General features: G+C 37.1%; 1 protein-coding gene across 11 annotated transcripts in view; it reads right to left on the minus strand.

Annotated features, from left to right (window-relative positions):
• Window positions 1-672: 672 nt before the first annotated feature.
• MBNL2 (muscleblind like splicing regulator 2) overlaps window positions 673-14186 on the minus strand; it is a 136026-nt gene continuing 122512 nt past the window's right edge. For 4 of the 11 annotated variants that reach the window (XM_075265350.1, XM_075265355.1, XM_075265348.1 and 1 more), the window contains 2 exons: window positions 13944-13979; window positions 673-4938 (listed from right to left, as the gene is read on the minus strand). In XM_075265350.1, coding sequence (XP_075121451.1) covers window positions 4811-4938; window positions 13944-13979 — 164 coding nt within the window. In that variant the 3' untranslated portion in view covers window positions 673-4810. Of the gene's footprint in view, window positions 4939-12803; window positions 12899-13943; window positions 13980-14186 lie in introns of all 11 variants that reach the window. The other 7 variants (XM_075265359.1, XM_075265357.1, XM_075265352.1 and 4 more) reach the window with 3 other exon arrangements.

The following is a 14186-nucleotide window of genomic DNA, read 5'->3' on the forward strand; positions in this document are numbered from 1 at the left end:
TTTTCAATACTGTCTACCCACTGTTTAGCTACAGATGATAATTGGAGAAATTGGAAAGGTCCAGGAGGTGAAAGGCCCTTGTCTTTGTTCCAGGAGCTTTTTTGGAGATGAGCAAACAGGTTTATGTTCAGAACACCTTTAGGCCAGGGCTTCATGTTGTGGAAACTCCGCAGCAAAAAACACCGCAATTCTGGCTAATCCCATTCACACATTGCTTTAAAAAAAATTGCAGTGGAATCTGCAGTGATTTTTTTTTTGCACAATGTGTGGATGGGATTAGCCAGAATCTCATTCACTTTGCTGGTACTGTAAAACGCAGTGTTGTTTTCTGCTGTGTTCCCGCAACAGGAAAAACCCTGTGTTTCTGTAAAGTGGGACCTTAGCCTAAACCTAATTCTTTGACTACAGGGGTTTCTATGTTTGTTGACAAGAAAAGCATTAAAACAGTGATCTAGAATAAAATAAGAATTTATTATGTCTTTATACGTACCCATTTTTTTTCCGGGTGAAAAAACCTATAATATTAGAAGATCATAAGCCTAAGAATCTAATGGTACTGTTTTTTTTTTTTGTTTTTTTTTACAGTTTTCTAGACTGAATAGTGCAAATGTCAGATATTTCACTACAATATGATTGTAATCTTCATGCTGGAAAAATATGAACGAGAATAACTCCTGCACCAAAATAATTTATTAAACTTTGCAATATTTTACATCCCCATACAAAGAGAAGACCTTGAAGTAGGACAGTGCAGATGCAAAATGTTGTCTTTTCTTCTTAACTTGCGCATGTAGCAACCTCATAATGGAGCATCAGTAACTGGGGATTTTGGTGCTGGTCTTGGTTTTCACGTCTTATAAAACAGAAATGCTTTGTCTTCAACAATCCTTAAACATTTTGCCTTTAGATGTTTTTGCAGTGGTGTAAACAACTTAAAGAGCATCCGTGCTATATAGAGACACCAGAGCGAGCCAATATAATAGGCATTACTATTGCTTAGAAATGTTATATATTTATCTTCCTTATTGACTAGATTATAATTAGATGGCAGTCGGTTTCTACGCTGGGAAATGCTTTATGGTTGTTGTATAAGGCATTCAAAATATAGCTGTTTTTGGCCAGAAATAACGCCGCTCTTGTCCTTAGGTGTCTGGTATTGTAACTCAGACATGTTCAAGTGAATCTGGCAGAGCTGCAATACCACGAACAGCCAATGAACAAGAGGGTCATTGTTTTTGGTTGAATGTAGCCATGTTTTTGTAATCTCATACAACCCCTTTAAAGAGGCCTGTGGTGTCCTCTAACCCCCTTGAATATTAGATATTGTTACAGTTTATTGTCAGTAAGGGTGGGTCCACACCAGCACCCGATCTCCGTTTTGAGGTTTCCGTCTTCTGCCGACAGGAGACGGAAACCAAGCATTCAGTGTCCGCCGGTGAGCTCCCGTGAGCGTCTTCTGCTCTCCGCGGCGAAACCGTTTTTTTTAAAAACCGGACACAAAGTCCTGCATGTCCGACTTTGTGTCCAGTTAAAAAAAAAAAAAAAAAACACTTTGCAAAACCATTCAAATGAATGGGTTTGAAAATTGCCTGCTGATTTCTGTCTCCTGTCCAGTTTCTCGGGCAGAAAACGGAAACCTCAAAACGGAAATCGGGTGCTGGTGTGAACACGTCCTTACCAATATAATTGACAATGATGCTGTGGAGATCTCCCACTTGACAGTGCAGTTGTATTGGTAGCCGAAAATTAACTGTAGTGAAAACCAAAGGAAAAATAAAAACACTGGGGGTTAGAGGACATGATAGATTTTCCTTAAACAAGATTGTGATAACTGTACAAGAAGTGTTTTGTAATTTGTTTTCATCACATATTTACCTTCATCTTAAATGTTGCTATGGTATTAAAAGTAGTGGCAGATAGAATTCGGTTTTTAGATCTGTTATGGCACATTTTTATTGCATTTTCTTGTGCACCTCAAATATTCCCTTATGAGGGGATATATATATGGTCTAGTGCAAAGAAAGTCATCTATAGCAACCATGAAGCTGTTACTCCTTAAAGAGCTCCAGAACAATGCTAACTAAGATCCAATTGGCCAGACAAGCACAGCTTCTAGGAATCTAAAGAGAACCATCATGTTTGTCCTACAACTTCTTAGGGCTGATCACACTCAAATCTTTTAATCTTTACATTTTAAGTGCATTTTGGGCATTGGTTATTCAATCTGTACACCACTGAGAAAATCTAAGGAAAAAGCACATCTCTCCAGAAACATTAGATTTTCCTTAACTTTACCGTAGATTGGACAACAGTACCGTCCATAAAAGATGCTAGTGTGAGCATACCCTATTGCTGCTATCCACCGAGCTTGCTGTACTGTAACACAAGCATTACATATCTTATGCTTTGTTTAAGAGGCTACTTTAATTGTTGGACATTACAAAAACAAAAATACAAAAACACAAATAAGTCATTGAAAAGTAAATTTTCTTTAAAAAATAATAAAATATAGGTATAAGTAAAAATTTAAACACAGGCCAGCCATTTTACATCCTTACAATTTTAGACCTTACTTGTAAATTGGATGAATAAGACGCTGTAACCTAAAGGGGGTCGGTGAAGAAATTATTTTGTGTGAAAAGTTTATATTCTCAAAATGACAACTGTAAATATTTAAGTAGAACTCGATACAATTAATGTGATTTCCATCACCAGTGAATTGATTTGATACACGAGCAAGCTATAGTTCTCAATAATGGGACTATTATGAATCGTAAGATATTGGTATAGTATATTACACTTCCTCTAAAATGGTACTTCCTGTATTTTTATAAATGTGACAGGCTGTATTTGGTTAAATGGTTAAAATGCCAAGAAAAAAAACATAATGGCTGGTCACTGATCCAGAAACTAACAATAATAATAATAAAAATAATAATAATAATTATAACAAAAAATATCAGTATAGATTAGAGCTTGAATAGATCACCTTTGCCCTTGAAGACACAGTGATATAAGCAATATTAAAATACTCTCTTTCAAGTGGATTTCGATTTAGTTCTGCTGTGTAATCGGACCTGCTTCTTTAATATAAGAGCAGAAATCAAACATTGTACATATATTACAAAATAAAAAATAAAATAAAAATAAAGGCAGAATCTTCCTGATTACCAATGATAGAATTACAGCGCCTTCTTTTTTTTAAAAAAGGCTGCCCACATCAAAAAATAGCTTACATTCAACTCTTGAAATTTTTCTTAAAATACTGCAATCACTAATATTGTCTTTTTTTTTTTTTTTTTTTTACAAGAGAGAAAAATAACATATTTCTAACACTTAAGTATACTATTCAGGTATAACAGCTGTTCTGTTTTCATAACCATAATTCAGCAACAACATACTTTGTGTGACAAATGTGCAACACAGAAACATGAAGTATTTGGTACAATAGTGCTTGAAATAAACTTTAACTAAATTACATATTAATTGTACAGACATTACCATGTAAATCAACAGCCTACTGTAAAAGTAAACATCAAAAATCTGCTTTATCCATAGTTTGTTTTTTTTTTGTCTTCAATATTTCTCATATAAGCAACAACTCTTCATAACTCTTCAGACATAAAATATGCTTTAAACACAATATTATTTAATCTTGTGCTGTAATCCTGTTACAACTCTCTAAATCCAATTATAAAAAATGTATAACACTATAGACCCTGCAGTCGGCTATTTTTCTAAGACTTTTCCCCACTGCCTGCTGTCGTCGCGTGATTCAGCATTGAAGGCCTGTAATGCATTGCTCTGCAGTGTTTTGCAGGCCCCTCGAGCACTGAACAGGGTTGAAATAAAACTCTTTACTACATTTAAAAAAATGTAATATGTTCTATAGATTAGAGTCACCTTTATGTTATGACTGACTGATATATATATTTATATATATTTATATATATATACTTTTGTACATTCGATTATCTAAGAAAACTCCTCCTCCGATGCCTTGTCAACCTGTATTAACCTGGTACCCAACCTGCTATATGTTTTAACCTTGCACTTGTTGGTAACTGGGAGGTTGGCAGCCGTTGTATACTTTTTGCGTTTGTCGTACTGTGGTGAAATTTAGGCACTTCTGCAAAGTCTTGGTTAAAAAACATTATACTCTTACAATTAAAATAAAGGTATTCAAGACTTTCTTGTGTATGACAGTCATACTGTGCAAATGATCACTTTTTTTGTCCTTTTTGCTTTTTTTTTTTTTTTAAATTCACATCTATTCCAACACAAGAGTGTTTTTGTTTCTCTTTTATATACTGGGTGTGAGGCCGGTGTCTATGCTTTTAATTTGTGCTTTAAAATAAGCCTTTGTTTCCGCATTTGAGAGAGTGCTTTATCTTCTTGGTCTTCTCTACAAAGGGGAAGTTCATAAATCTCTAGAATAATGGCTAAAATAATCTCTAATGTATTACTCATATTCACAATCTAATATTTGTATATTAGCCATCGGAACACAAAAATATTGGTAAATTTTCAATGTTTCGCAACATTTACAATATACAATAAGATGAGGGGGCTTGACCCTTGGTTCTGGATGTGATAGGAGATAAGACAGTATTATCATCAAGTGGGAGCCAGGTATACAAAATATTAAAAAGTAAACTTTACCCACTAACATTACAGCTGGTATCAGGTAGTTAACTATTTTATGTTGGAATATATTACGCATACCATATATATTATCAATTTAGAATATAGCAGCACTAGCTTTCTAAGAGTTTGTACTTTGTCCATAAAGAGAACAAGATCCTTGTGTTTAGCATGCAGTTTGTGGCAACTCTATAGAGGAGGAGACTGGATAGTATGTACAATATGAATGTTTTGCTATCTTCTGTGAATCTTCTTGATGCTCCACCCCGCTCTTGGTTATTATTTCAGTATGATCTGGTAAAAGGAAGATATGATGAAAGTTAGTTCTTAAATCGTGATTTTGTCCTAAAAAAATAAATCAGTTCTCTAATCTTCCAAAGAGATAAGTTAGTAAAATTTCATGTTCATAGAATAATTTCACCTTAATTCAGAAGATTCATTTCTAGTAGCAGTACACTTACTTTTAAGGAAGAAAAGACAAGGTCACATACAATGGAAATTTCAGCTTTGTATGCTATATAGCTTTCTGGGGACATTTAACCAGCCTTTAAGACAGTGACAAGAAATATTTGCTAATGTGAACACATTTTTATGACCATGCCAAAGGTTCCACCAAAAACTGATGTTGGTCACAAGATTTCTCATGCTGCTGGTGAACTTCTTTAATACGGTTTGTCAACACTATGGTAATTGATGATTCAGACAATGGAGGTTCTTTAGAATATATTATGATGCTAATAAATGGAAAACATGAACATTCCCAGTCACATCTTAAAGCCAAACTGACTGTATAACATGAGAATAAATACACACTTTTATACAGCTTAGTAGTAGTCACATAGAGGCTATGTCAGAAGTATCACCTGCCATTTTGTCAGGCGCAATGACGCCATAATGGAAACCAAATGGACTCTATTACAGTCAATGGACTCATACGGGTGCCTTTAGTGTCCATCATATGATGGATCTGTCAGTGTTGTTTCCGTTCCACCAGAACAATGGATTAAGCATTGGAGAGATGAATTTAATAATGTAACGCATAACAATATCAATGCATACATACTTATATATTCAAAACATATTACTAATATATTGCATAACCTTGTCAATAATATTCATAGCAAGGCAAAGCAAAATAAAATTACTGGGCTGTTTAGAGGTAAATGCAAGCTAGAATTTTTTGATAAACCCTATCCATTCTCAGATGGTGTTTGCTATTTTGAGGTGTCAGTAAATATAATTATTTGGGGACATTGTGAATAAATTGCAGAGGAATAGAATGACATTTAGCCTGAGAGCTCTCAAATATGATTGAAAGGGGTTGTCCTTAATAACTAGACTCATTAACAAAGAACAAATACAATTCTGCACCCAAATAGAAATAGCAGTTTCCTGCAAAACTCAGCACGCAGTGATATCTCAGACAGATATGTAAAAGATTACAGTTGTGGTCTGCTTAGGCCCTGGGTCTTCCCACAAGTGGGTGTAAGAATGCTTTCCCCATTGCCATATAAAAAGACTCGCAGAGACCACTTTTGGGTAGTTTACCTCTTAGGGAGCGTTCACACTACCGTCGGTGTCCGACAGCTAGTGTCCGCTGCTAATGTCCGTGAAAAATCTTGCGCAGACATTAGCAGCAGACACTAGCTGTGTCCGTGACATTTTGCATTGATTTAAATGGACATTGGGTGCGTTCTTTTACTGTCCATGGGTGTCCTTAAGTGTCTGTTCCCAAAGATGTCCAACTTTTCAAGTGGACAGCAAAAACCTACATGTCGGACAGTAAAAGAACGCACCCAATGTCCATTTAAATCAAAGCAAAATGTCACGGACACAGCTAGTGTCCGATGCTAATGTCCGCACAAGATTTTTCATGGACATTAGCAACAAACACTAGCTGTCGGACACCAACGGTAATGTGAACGCCCCCTAAGTGAGAGATCACTGACTGCCAGCCTCTAAGATGCCCTCAAGGACATTTTGCCTAGCAGACAAGTTCAAAGGAGAATGGTCTTTCTGACAAACTAACTGCTTGCCATTTGGCTTTTCTAATCTAGCTGTTGGGGGGGGGGGGGGGCCTTCTCAGAAATGTGCCAAATTGAAACACTTTCTTGGCCTGTCCAGTCACCAGATTCATGCTGGCTTCACATAGATAAAAGTCATCCAAACCTAGTAATTTTCACTGGCTCGGCCAATTAATATATAGAGTCTCCCCAGAGTCAGATGTCGGGGGGGGGATATAACTTAGGCATTTTGGATTTCAAAATTATAGTTCCTTTGTTCTTGCAAGACATAAGAGCCGTCTAGCAGTGGCTTGTTTCCTACTTCACACTGAAAAAAGCATGCATGCTCCGATATGTGTGTATTGGAGTTAGGAGGAATATATGTTGGCTGAATAAATGCACAGTTGACAGCTATGTGAAGTATATGACCAGCTTTGGCTATTAGCACATGCAAATGACAATTGTTCAGTCATGGTAAAGCTACTGCTCTAGCTTTTGTACACAACACTTTCAGTCTACGTGTGCTGAAATTCATAAAGTACAATGACATGGATAAACAGTAAATAAGGGTCTTGCCTGGCAAATCACTCAGATGGAGAGGCCTTTTTCATGTGGTTATACAGCACTGTGCAAAGTTTTAGGCGTGTAAAAATGGCGTTATACAGACCAGATAATAAACTGGGAACTATCACAGTGAGTGTCCAACAATATATCAATAAAAGATAACTTCTAATAATATGCCATAGAAACATATATTCCACCCCAGTCAAAAGATAATGAAACACAACAAAAAAGATCACTTAGTTGTAGCAATAACCCTTCAGTATGGAACCAAATATTGTCCGAGACCCCATGACACAAAGCAGCCACACCACCGCAAGGTAAGGCGTAAAACAAATAAAATTAATCAAACACAAAGTAATATAACAAAAACCCCAAACACATATCATTTATCCCAAATAATAATTGCTAATTGATATGGGTGCGGGGTGTCATTTTATCACTTTGTGTTGTTTTTTGGTTTGACTTTATGGTAGTAGGCCTGCTTAGTGTACTGGGGGGGGGGTGTTTTTATTACCCTCTAACTGGGGTGGAATATATGTTTTCATAGCATATCATTATATTTTATTGATATATTGCTGGCCGCCAACTGTGTTAGGTGTGGGAAAATGCTGTAAAGTAAGAAGGCTTTCAAGAATAGAAGTGTTAAAAGTAAATTTTTGTCAATGATCAATATAAAATAAAAGATATCTAAATCAAATCAATATTTAGTGTAACCACACTTTGGACAGGAGCCAATAAAGTGATGATGTGTCCCCACATCCATCATCTGAACATCACTAAGTCTGTCTGGGATTACAGGTAGAGACAGAAGTATTTGAGCCACAGAAGATCTGGGATTCTACAAGAACAACTTCCCTGCTGAATTCCTTCAAAAACTGTGTGTTCCTACAATAGCTGATGCTGTTTCCAAGACAAAGAGTGGTCACAGCAAACACTTATGTCATTTAGATTTCTTTTGTTCATTCACTTAACTGTGCTATGTGACAAAAATTAGCTATTAACACTTCTAGAACTATACGCCTTTTACTTTGCAGCAATGTTTCCACTCCTTATAAAACATTTGCACAGTACTATATATAAAGAAGATGGCAGTCATATAGCAATGCTTACTATTATTCATACACCCATGAAGTGCAATGGGAGATTACAGTGTCTTACAAAGCGAACACAACCATAGACATCCTGTCTTCATTCAGCACATGGGAAACAATACATAATCAAATTTGTTGAGAAATGAGACTCTTGTAATGATATTTTTCTCACTTAGTAGAGAATGCAAGCACAGAAATAAAACTGCAGAATGCGTTTAAGACTAAGGGGATTGAAAGCACATATAAAGCAGAGGCTTGTTAGCAAGTATTGTAAATGAATTATGTTTTCATTGAGATATGTAGGAGACATTTAAGTTATAATTATAAAGTATAGTCTTTGTAGATAACTATACGGTACAGACATCAATATGGGTTTACAATAGAAATAGAATGTAAATACTTAGCATTGCTTAAAGAGGACCTTTCACCTCCTGGGGCACAAGCGCCTTTCCCGTACTGTGCCCCGTTGAAGAGCTATCGGTGCTATCGTAGCTCTTCAGTGTCAGAAGGGTGTTTCTGTTTTTCCTCACAGTAGCGTCTATTGCGCTGTACTGTGAGAGCGGTGAGGAACGCCGCCCTCCCCTCCATAGACGAGTACTGGGGGGTGCCTTCCTCACCACTTAGCATCATCGCTGGGCGGTAAGGAACGTCCCCTCTCACAGTACAGCGCTATAGAAGCTACTGTGAGAAAGGGCGTTCCTGACTGACTGTCAGAAACGCCCTTTTGACGGGTGAGATCTACAGTAACAGCACCGATAGCTCTTCAGCGGTGGCACAGATCCTGAAAGCCGATAGTGCGCTGAATTTAGTGCAGTGTCGGCTTTATAGAGGTGTATTACACCGCATGTGCCCCAGGATGTGAAAGGTCCTCTTTAATATCTCCATCTACCTGCATTGACGTTAGAACTCCAATCTGTTACTTACAAGTTGACTACTCTATACCATTCTTCTTATTATTATTGGACGTATGGTGACTGAACAGTGTGTTATTTCTGAGACTGTTTGGCATGTCCTAACATCTAGGGTTGTAGGATATATTACACCATGTCATGCCAGAGGTAAAAGTCAAATTCTACCCGGCTTCTTGTTGGATCTTAGGCCTACTAAACTCACATGTTCCTCCAGCCATTTGCTGGTTGTATCTATATGGAGTATGATCTGCTAGAGTGCACTGTAGGACACTACAGCACAAAATAACATGATTGAACTATATAAAAAAAACTGACTACACCTAAGAAAACAATAAACCTTTTTTTTTTTTTTTAAATGTTGACATGTGTGAGTATGAAGGAATGACATGACTACTGCCAAGCCGCTTTTTCCTTATATTTTTTAATATAGTGCCAATCCAATTTTCACCTGATCTGTCTTGACTGTCAGTATAGTTGTGAGTTAGCACATCCCTTGCAATCTGCTTACATCTGTCACCATCTTAAAGAAGACCTTTCACCACCTCCATCAAGTACAATTCTTTACATCAATTCACAGTCACAGCTCCACAAATTCCATTACAGGTGAGCGTTGTCCGGAGGGAGCAGGCAAGGGGTGTGATTGTGAACTTTGACAATGGCTACCTCTGACCGGAGCTCTGAATCACCATGCCTTTCCTGCTCTTGCCAGACACTGTCCACCCAACAGGCACCAAAACTAACTGCACTTATTGCTCAAGCACAGTGGGGGCTAAAGAAAATATGTATTTGGAATCAGCATTAACAGATGCTAACAACTGAAGTTGATGAAAGTGGTGAAGGATCCTCTTCAGGTTGTGGCCCCACGTAGTGTAAATGCATCGTTTTACAGTCCCAGCAAAGTGGATGGGATTCTAGAGAATCCTATCCACACATTGCAGAAAAATACCCGCAGCGGAAATGCTACGATTTCCAAAACCTTAGCATTTTTGGAAATCACAGAATGTCAATTCTATCTATGGGAAATGCTGGAGGTTTCTCTATAGGTATAATTAAAGCAGGAAGTCTGCAGATTTCCTGTAAAATATGCCGCAGCAAAAACCGCAGTGCACTTCTGACATAGTTTTTTCCGCCGCACTTTTTTGCTGCGGCCCACTAGGTGAGGCCTTAGACTTAAGTCAGAAAGACAACTAAGTTGATGTCAGAATAAGTTTTAGAAGTCTTAGCAGCAACACCTTTTTCTCTATCCTTTACTAGCACATTTACCATATTCACAAACAGAGAAGAGTCAAAAATTAAAGGAGTATTCCCACCTCAAGGATCCTATCTTTACTGCTAGCTCATGGAAATTCAACACTTTTCCTAGATACATTGCTTTAGCTTTCTGTTTATACACTGTTTCTTTGGTGCTTGTCCTGTGATAACAGGTCAGAGGGATGATTCACTGCCCTGGTGGTGATGGTGGTGGTGGGGGGTTTGAATTCTCTCACTAACAACTTCAGCTAATTGCAATTTGCTAGTAAAGGCTCAGATAGTCTCTGTTATCTCACTATGTAAATACAAAGATAACACTGAGTCCTTTCTCTCCTGCAGCATGTAAGTTTGTTTTTGTCTCCAACCCTGTGTAATGTAATATACCTTTACTGTGCATATTATTTCATCTGCTTTTATATTAGACTGTATCTTTATTGTTTTCTTAGCACGTAGGGAGTTAAGGTCTGTGGTGTAATGCCTCATTTTCCGGCACATCAATAAAGTGTGCAATCTACTAGGGACTTAAACTTATAGACATCATATATTTTTGACTATGAAGCATATCCTGAAAGGTTACTGAGTGGATCACTGGAGGTACACTTTAGGTACACTTTGACAGCCCATTCACATGATTGTGTTTTCTATGAGAAACACAATGCATGTGATGTCCACATTTTACAGTTCAACTGTGGCTTGTATAAACTCAACTCAGAGTATCATATAGTATAGTAATATCATAAGCTGTGAGTTCCTGAACTACTTTAGGTCTATGACACCACACTCGAAGTATTATTTGAATACGGGACAGCAGACAGAACACACAGCACTATAAATCACTATAGTGCTGTAAGTTTAGTTCAGAATAGTTGATCCAGAAATGTGGCCATCACATGGAGTGAATTCCTTGGACAAACACAGATATTTGAATGGGCCCTAAGTTCTAGAAAATTGTTTCGGAGGCATGGTGCTAAAGTATGTAATCTACTTGCCTACTATATTTTACATGGTCATTGTGGCCAAGAGGTAAGTGTGAAATGTCATTAAACTAAACTTGCAGTAATTGCTTCAAAGTTAGTCTCACACCAGACCCCAGAATATCAAACCAACACGGCCAATAGGTTGTTTTCCCCTTTGAAATTGGTGCCTCAGTTGCCAAGATATCACTGTTTTTGTCAATGTTCAAATGAGCTATTTGGAGCAATGAAGGTGTTGGTGCTTACTTCTTTGGAGTAATAGCAACACATTCATTGCTCCAAAGAGTTTGTTTGCTCAGCAATGATCTCTCAGCAATGAAGGCACCAAATCACAGGGGGAATACATATGATGGGTTCTAGTGACAGACCTTTAACTTTAAAAATTAATAACCTTGGGCAGAAACCTGCATCTGTATTCTTTCTGGAAACAAATATGCATCGTGGGGAGGTAAATCTATAACTAACTGCTTTAGATGACAACTATTCTAAAAGGTAAACAGTGAAAGGTGAGTACAGTGTATTTTGTGTTATATTAAGGTATATATTCCATTAGATGCATAGGACCAGAACCTATGCTGCCTGATTTAGTAAAGACCTTATGGATAATTGTTAAGTTTTATTAAATCACGTATAATGTATTGAATAATGTATAATGAATTTAGGGGAGTATTATAGTTTCGGTGTTAACACAACATTTAATCTGTAGTAGCCTGAGGACTAGAAAGTACAGGAATGATATTTAACTCAAATAATATAGGAACTGAGATAGCGATGTAGAAATCAGAAAAATACCCTTGTCGTGGCCCTGCAATAACATTTGACGTAGAAGAAAAAACAACTGCCCTGCTAGGTAGCAAATGCATAGAAGTATTGGCTCTTAGTGGTTTGTCTATCTCTGTGCCAATGCAACATATACGTCTAATCCTGGAACTAGCTTCATTACTACTGTATGTCTTATCTCGTCCCATAGGCATGTCATAGTAAATAGTGTGATGCTGAGGTTTATTACTGCTTTTTGGATTAAAATAGAAAATTACTGTATAATACTGTAGAGGACACTTTGCTTAACATATAGAGGGTGCAGCTTCAGACGGATTATAATGCCCCCTTATTCAGACTGTCAATAATTGCGAAACATTCAAGGAAACATAAAACAGAAAGACCAATACTTGCAAAAAATGTTAACTCTGAATAAGTGCAAACTGCTCATGAACACATTTGTAAAAAAGAAAAAAAAAAATTTAACAAAATAAAAATTTGATGGGTAGACATTTATAAAAAAAATTCTTCAAAGAATTTTTTTTAACATATTAGCACTCATTTAGAGTTTGGGATTTGTGAAAGAAAGCTTTAAAAGGAGCAAACCTGATTGGCTGTGGCTGTTGCGGCGAAGGGGACACTTGTTGCAGGAGTTGTTGCTGCAGAGACAGTGGCGGACGTAGCGCTGTGCATCATGGGTACTTTCAGGAGGGGAACCATGGAAGCAATGAACAGGAGGGTGTAGCATTATGGTAATAGAAGTGGTTTGGCATGGTGAATATCACATAGCAGCAAGCCATCATGGGTTAAACCAGCAGATGGCATGCAATCACAATGCAAAGCAAGGAAGCGTGGGAGAGAAATAAAAAAGGGAAAATAAGCTTATTACAGGTACAATTAAAGGAAGTTTGTAAAAAATATATTATCAGTGATTCCCAGAAAAAGAAGATTAAAGTTGCAGGCAGCTTAAAATTCTATATGCTGTCTAGATTAATCTCGCTTTAGAAAATAATATCCAATGAACAGTATATATTGTGTGTGCAGCTTTCTTGTTATTTGTCTAGAATGATTGCATTAGATAAAAGCTTTTGGTCTCCAGTAATAATGATGCAGCTTTAATCTATACCATAGAAACACTTCCCCCATACAGAAGACAATGTAAAATGGTAGTGCATCAATGGGACTTGACGTATGCTATATGATACACAATTGTAGATAAGTCCATACAATGACTGCACAGCATTGTCTTTTCCTGGGTTTGAGCGATTACAAGCTTGGAAATAATAGGTGATCTATTAAATCCACTCGGCCCCGAACTGTGATTGTGCTGCCTGCATGTGAACACATTATATACTGTTAGCTATCATACGTATCTTTCTGGGAAACTCTGATGAAATATTCTAAACATAGCAAAAAGGAGAAAAAAAGCACAACACTATGACACGTTAAGACACAGGTGATACTACTTACACTTCAATATTCAATATACTCAACAAACATCATAAAAGAAAATAAAAAAGCACAGTTTTTTTCTTCTCAACACAATATGCGAGAGGTAAAAGTATAAAGCCACAAAGCAATAGAAGACATATGACATATTATAGGTGATTATTACAGACTCAATATTCTAAGCATTGAGTACTATAGTGACATATAAAATAGCTGCATATATTCTAGAACATTTTAGAAAACACTGATAACCACAGAAGGAAAACTTGAGTAGCAAAAAAGTAGATAGAAACCTACCAATACTGGTAGCTGGTGTCATGCACAAAACTGACCCTGCACGGCATGCAACGAGAGGTGGAAAAATGAATAAAGGGAAAGAAACAGGTTAGGAACACAGAGTTAACATTTGGAGTGAAATTCAGGCACAGCTTTAGATCAGTAGCAGTTAGTGCAAACATCATTGACCGAGGCCATTCATGGGTTCACACCTTGCCTCATGTCACGCTTCCTGCCACAGTGATATTATCAGGAGCAACAGCA

The sequence above is a fragment of the Leptodactylus fuscus genome, chromosome 2, assembly GCF_031893055.1.
Source record: "Leptodactylus fuscus isolate aLepFus1 chromosome 2, aLepFus1.hap2, whole genome shotgun sequence".
NCBI classification, from domain to species: Eukaryota; Metazoa; Chordata; class Amphibia; order Anura; family Leptodactylidae; genus Leptodactylus; species Leptodactylus fuscus.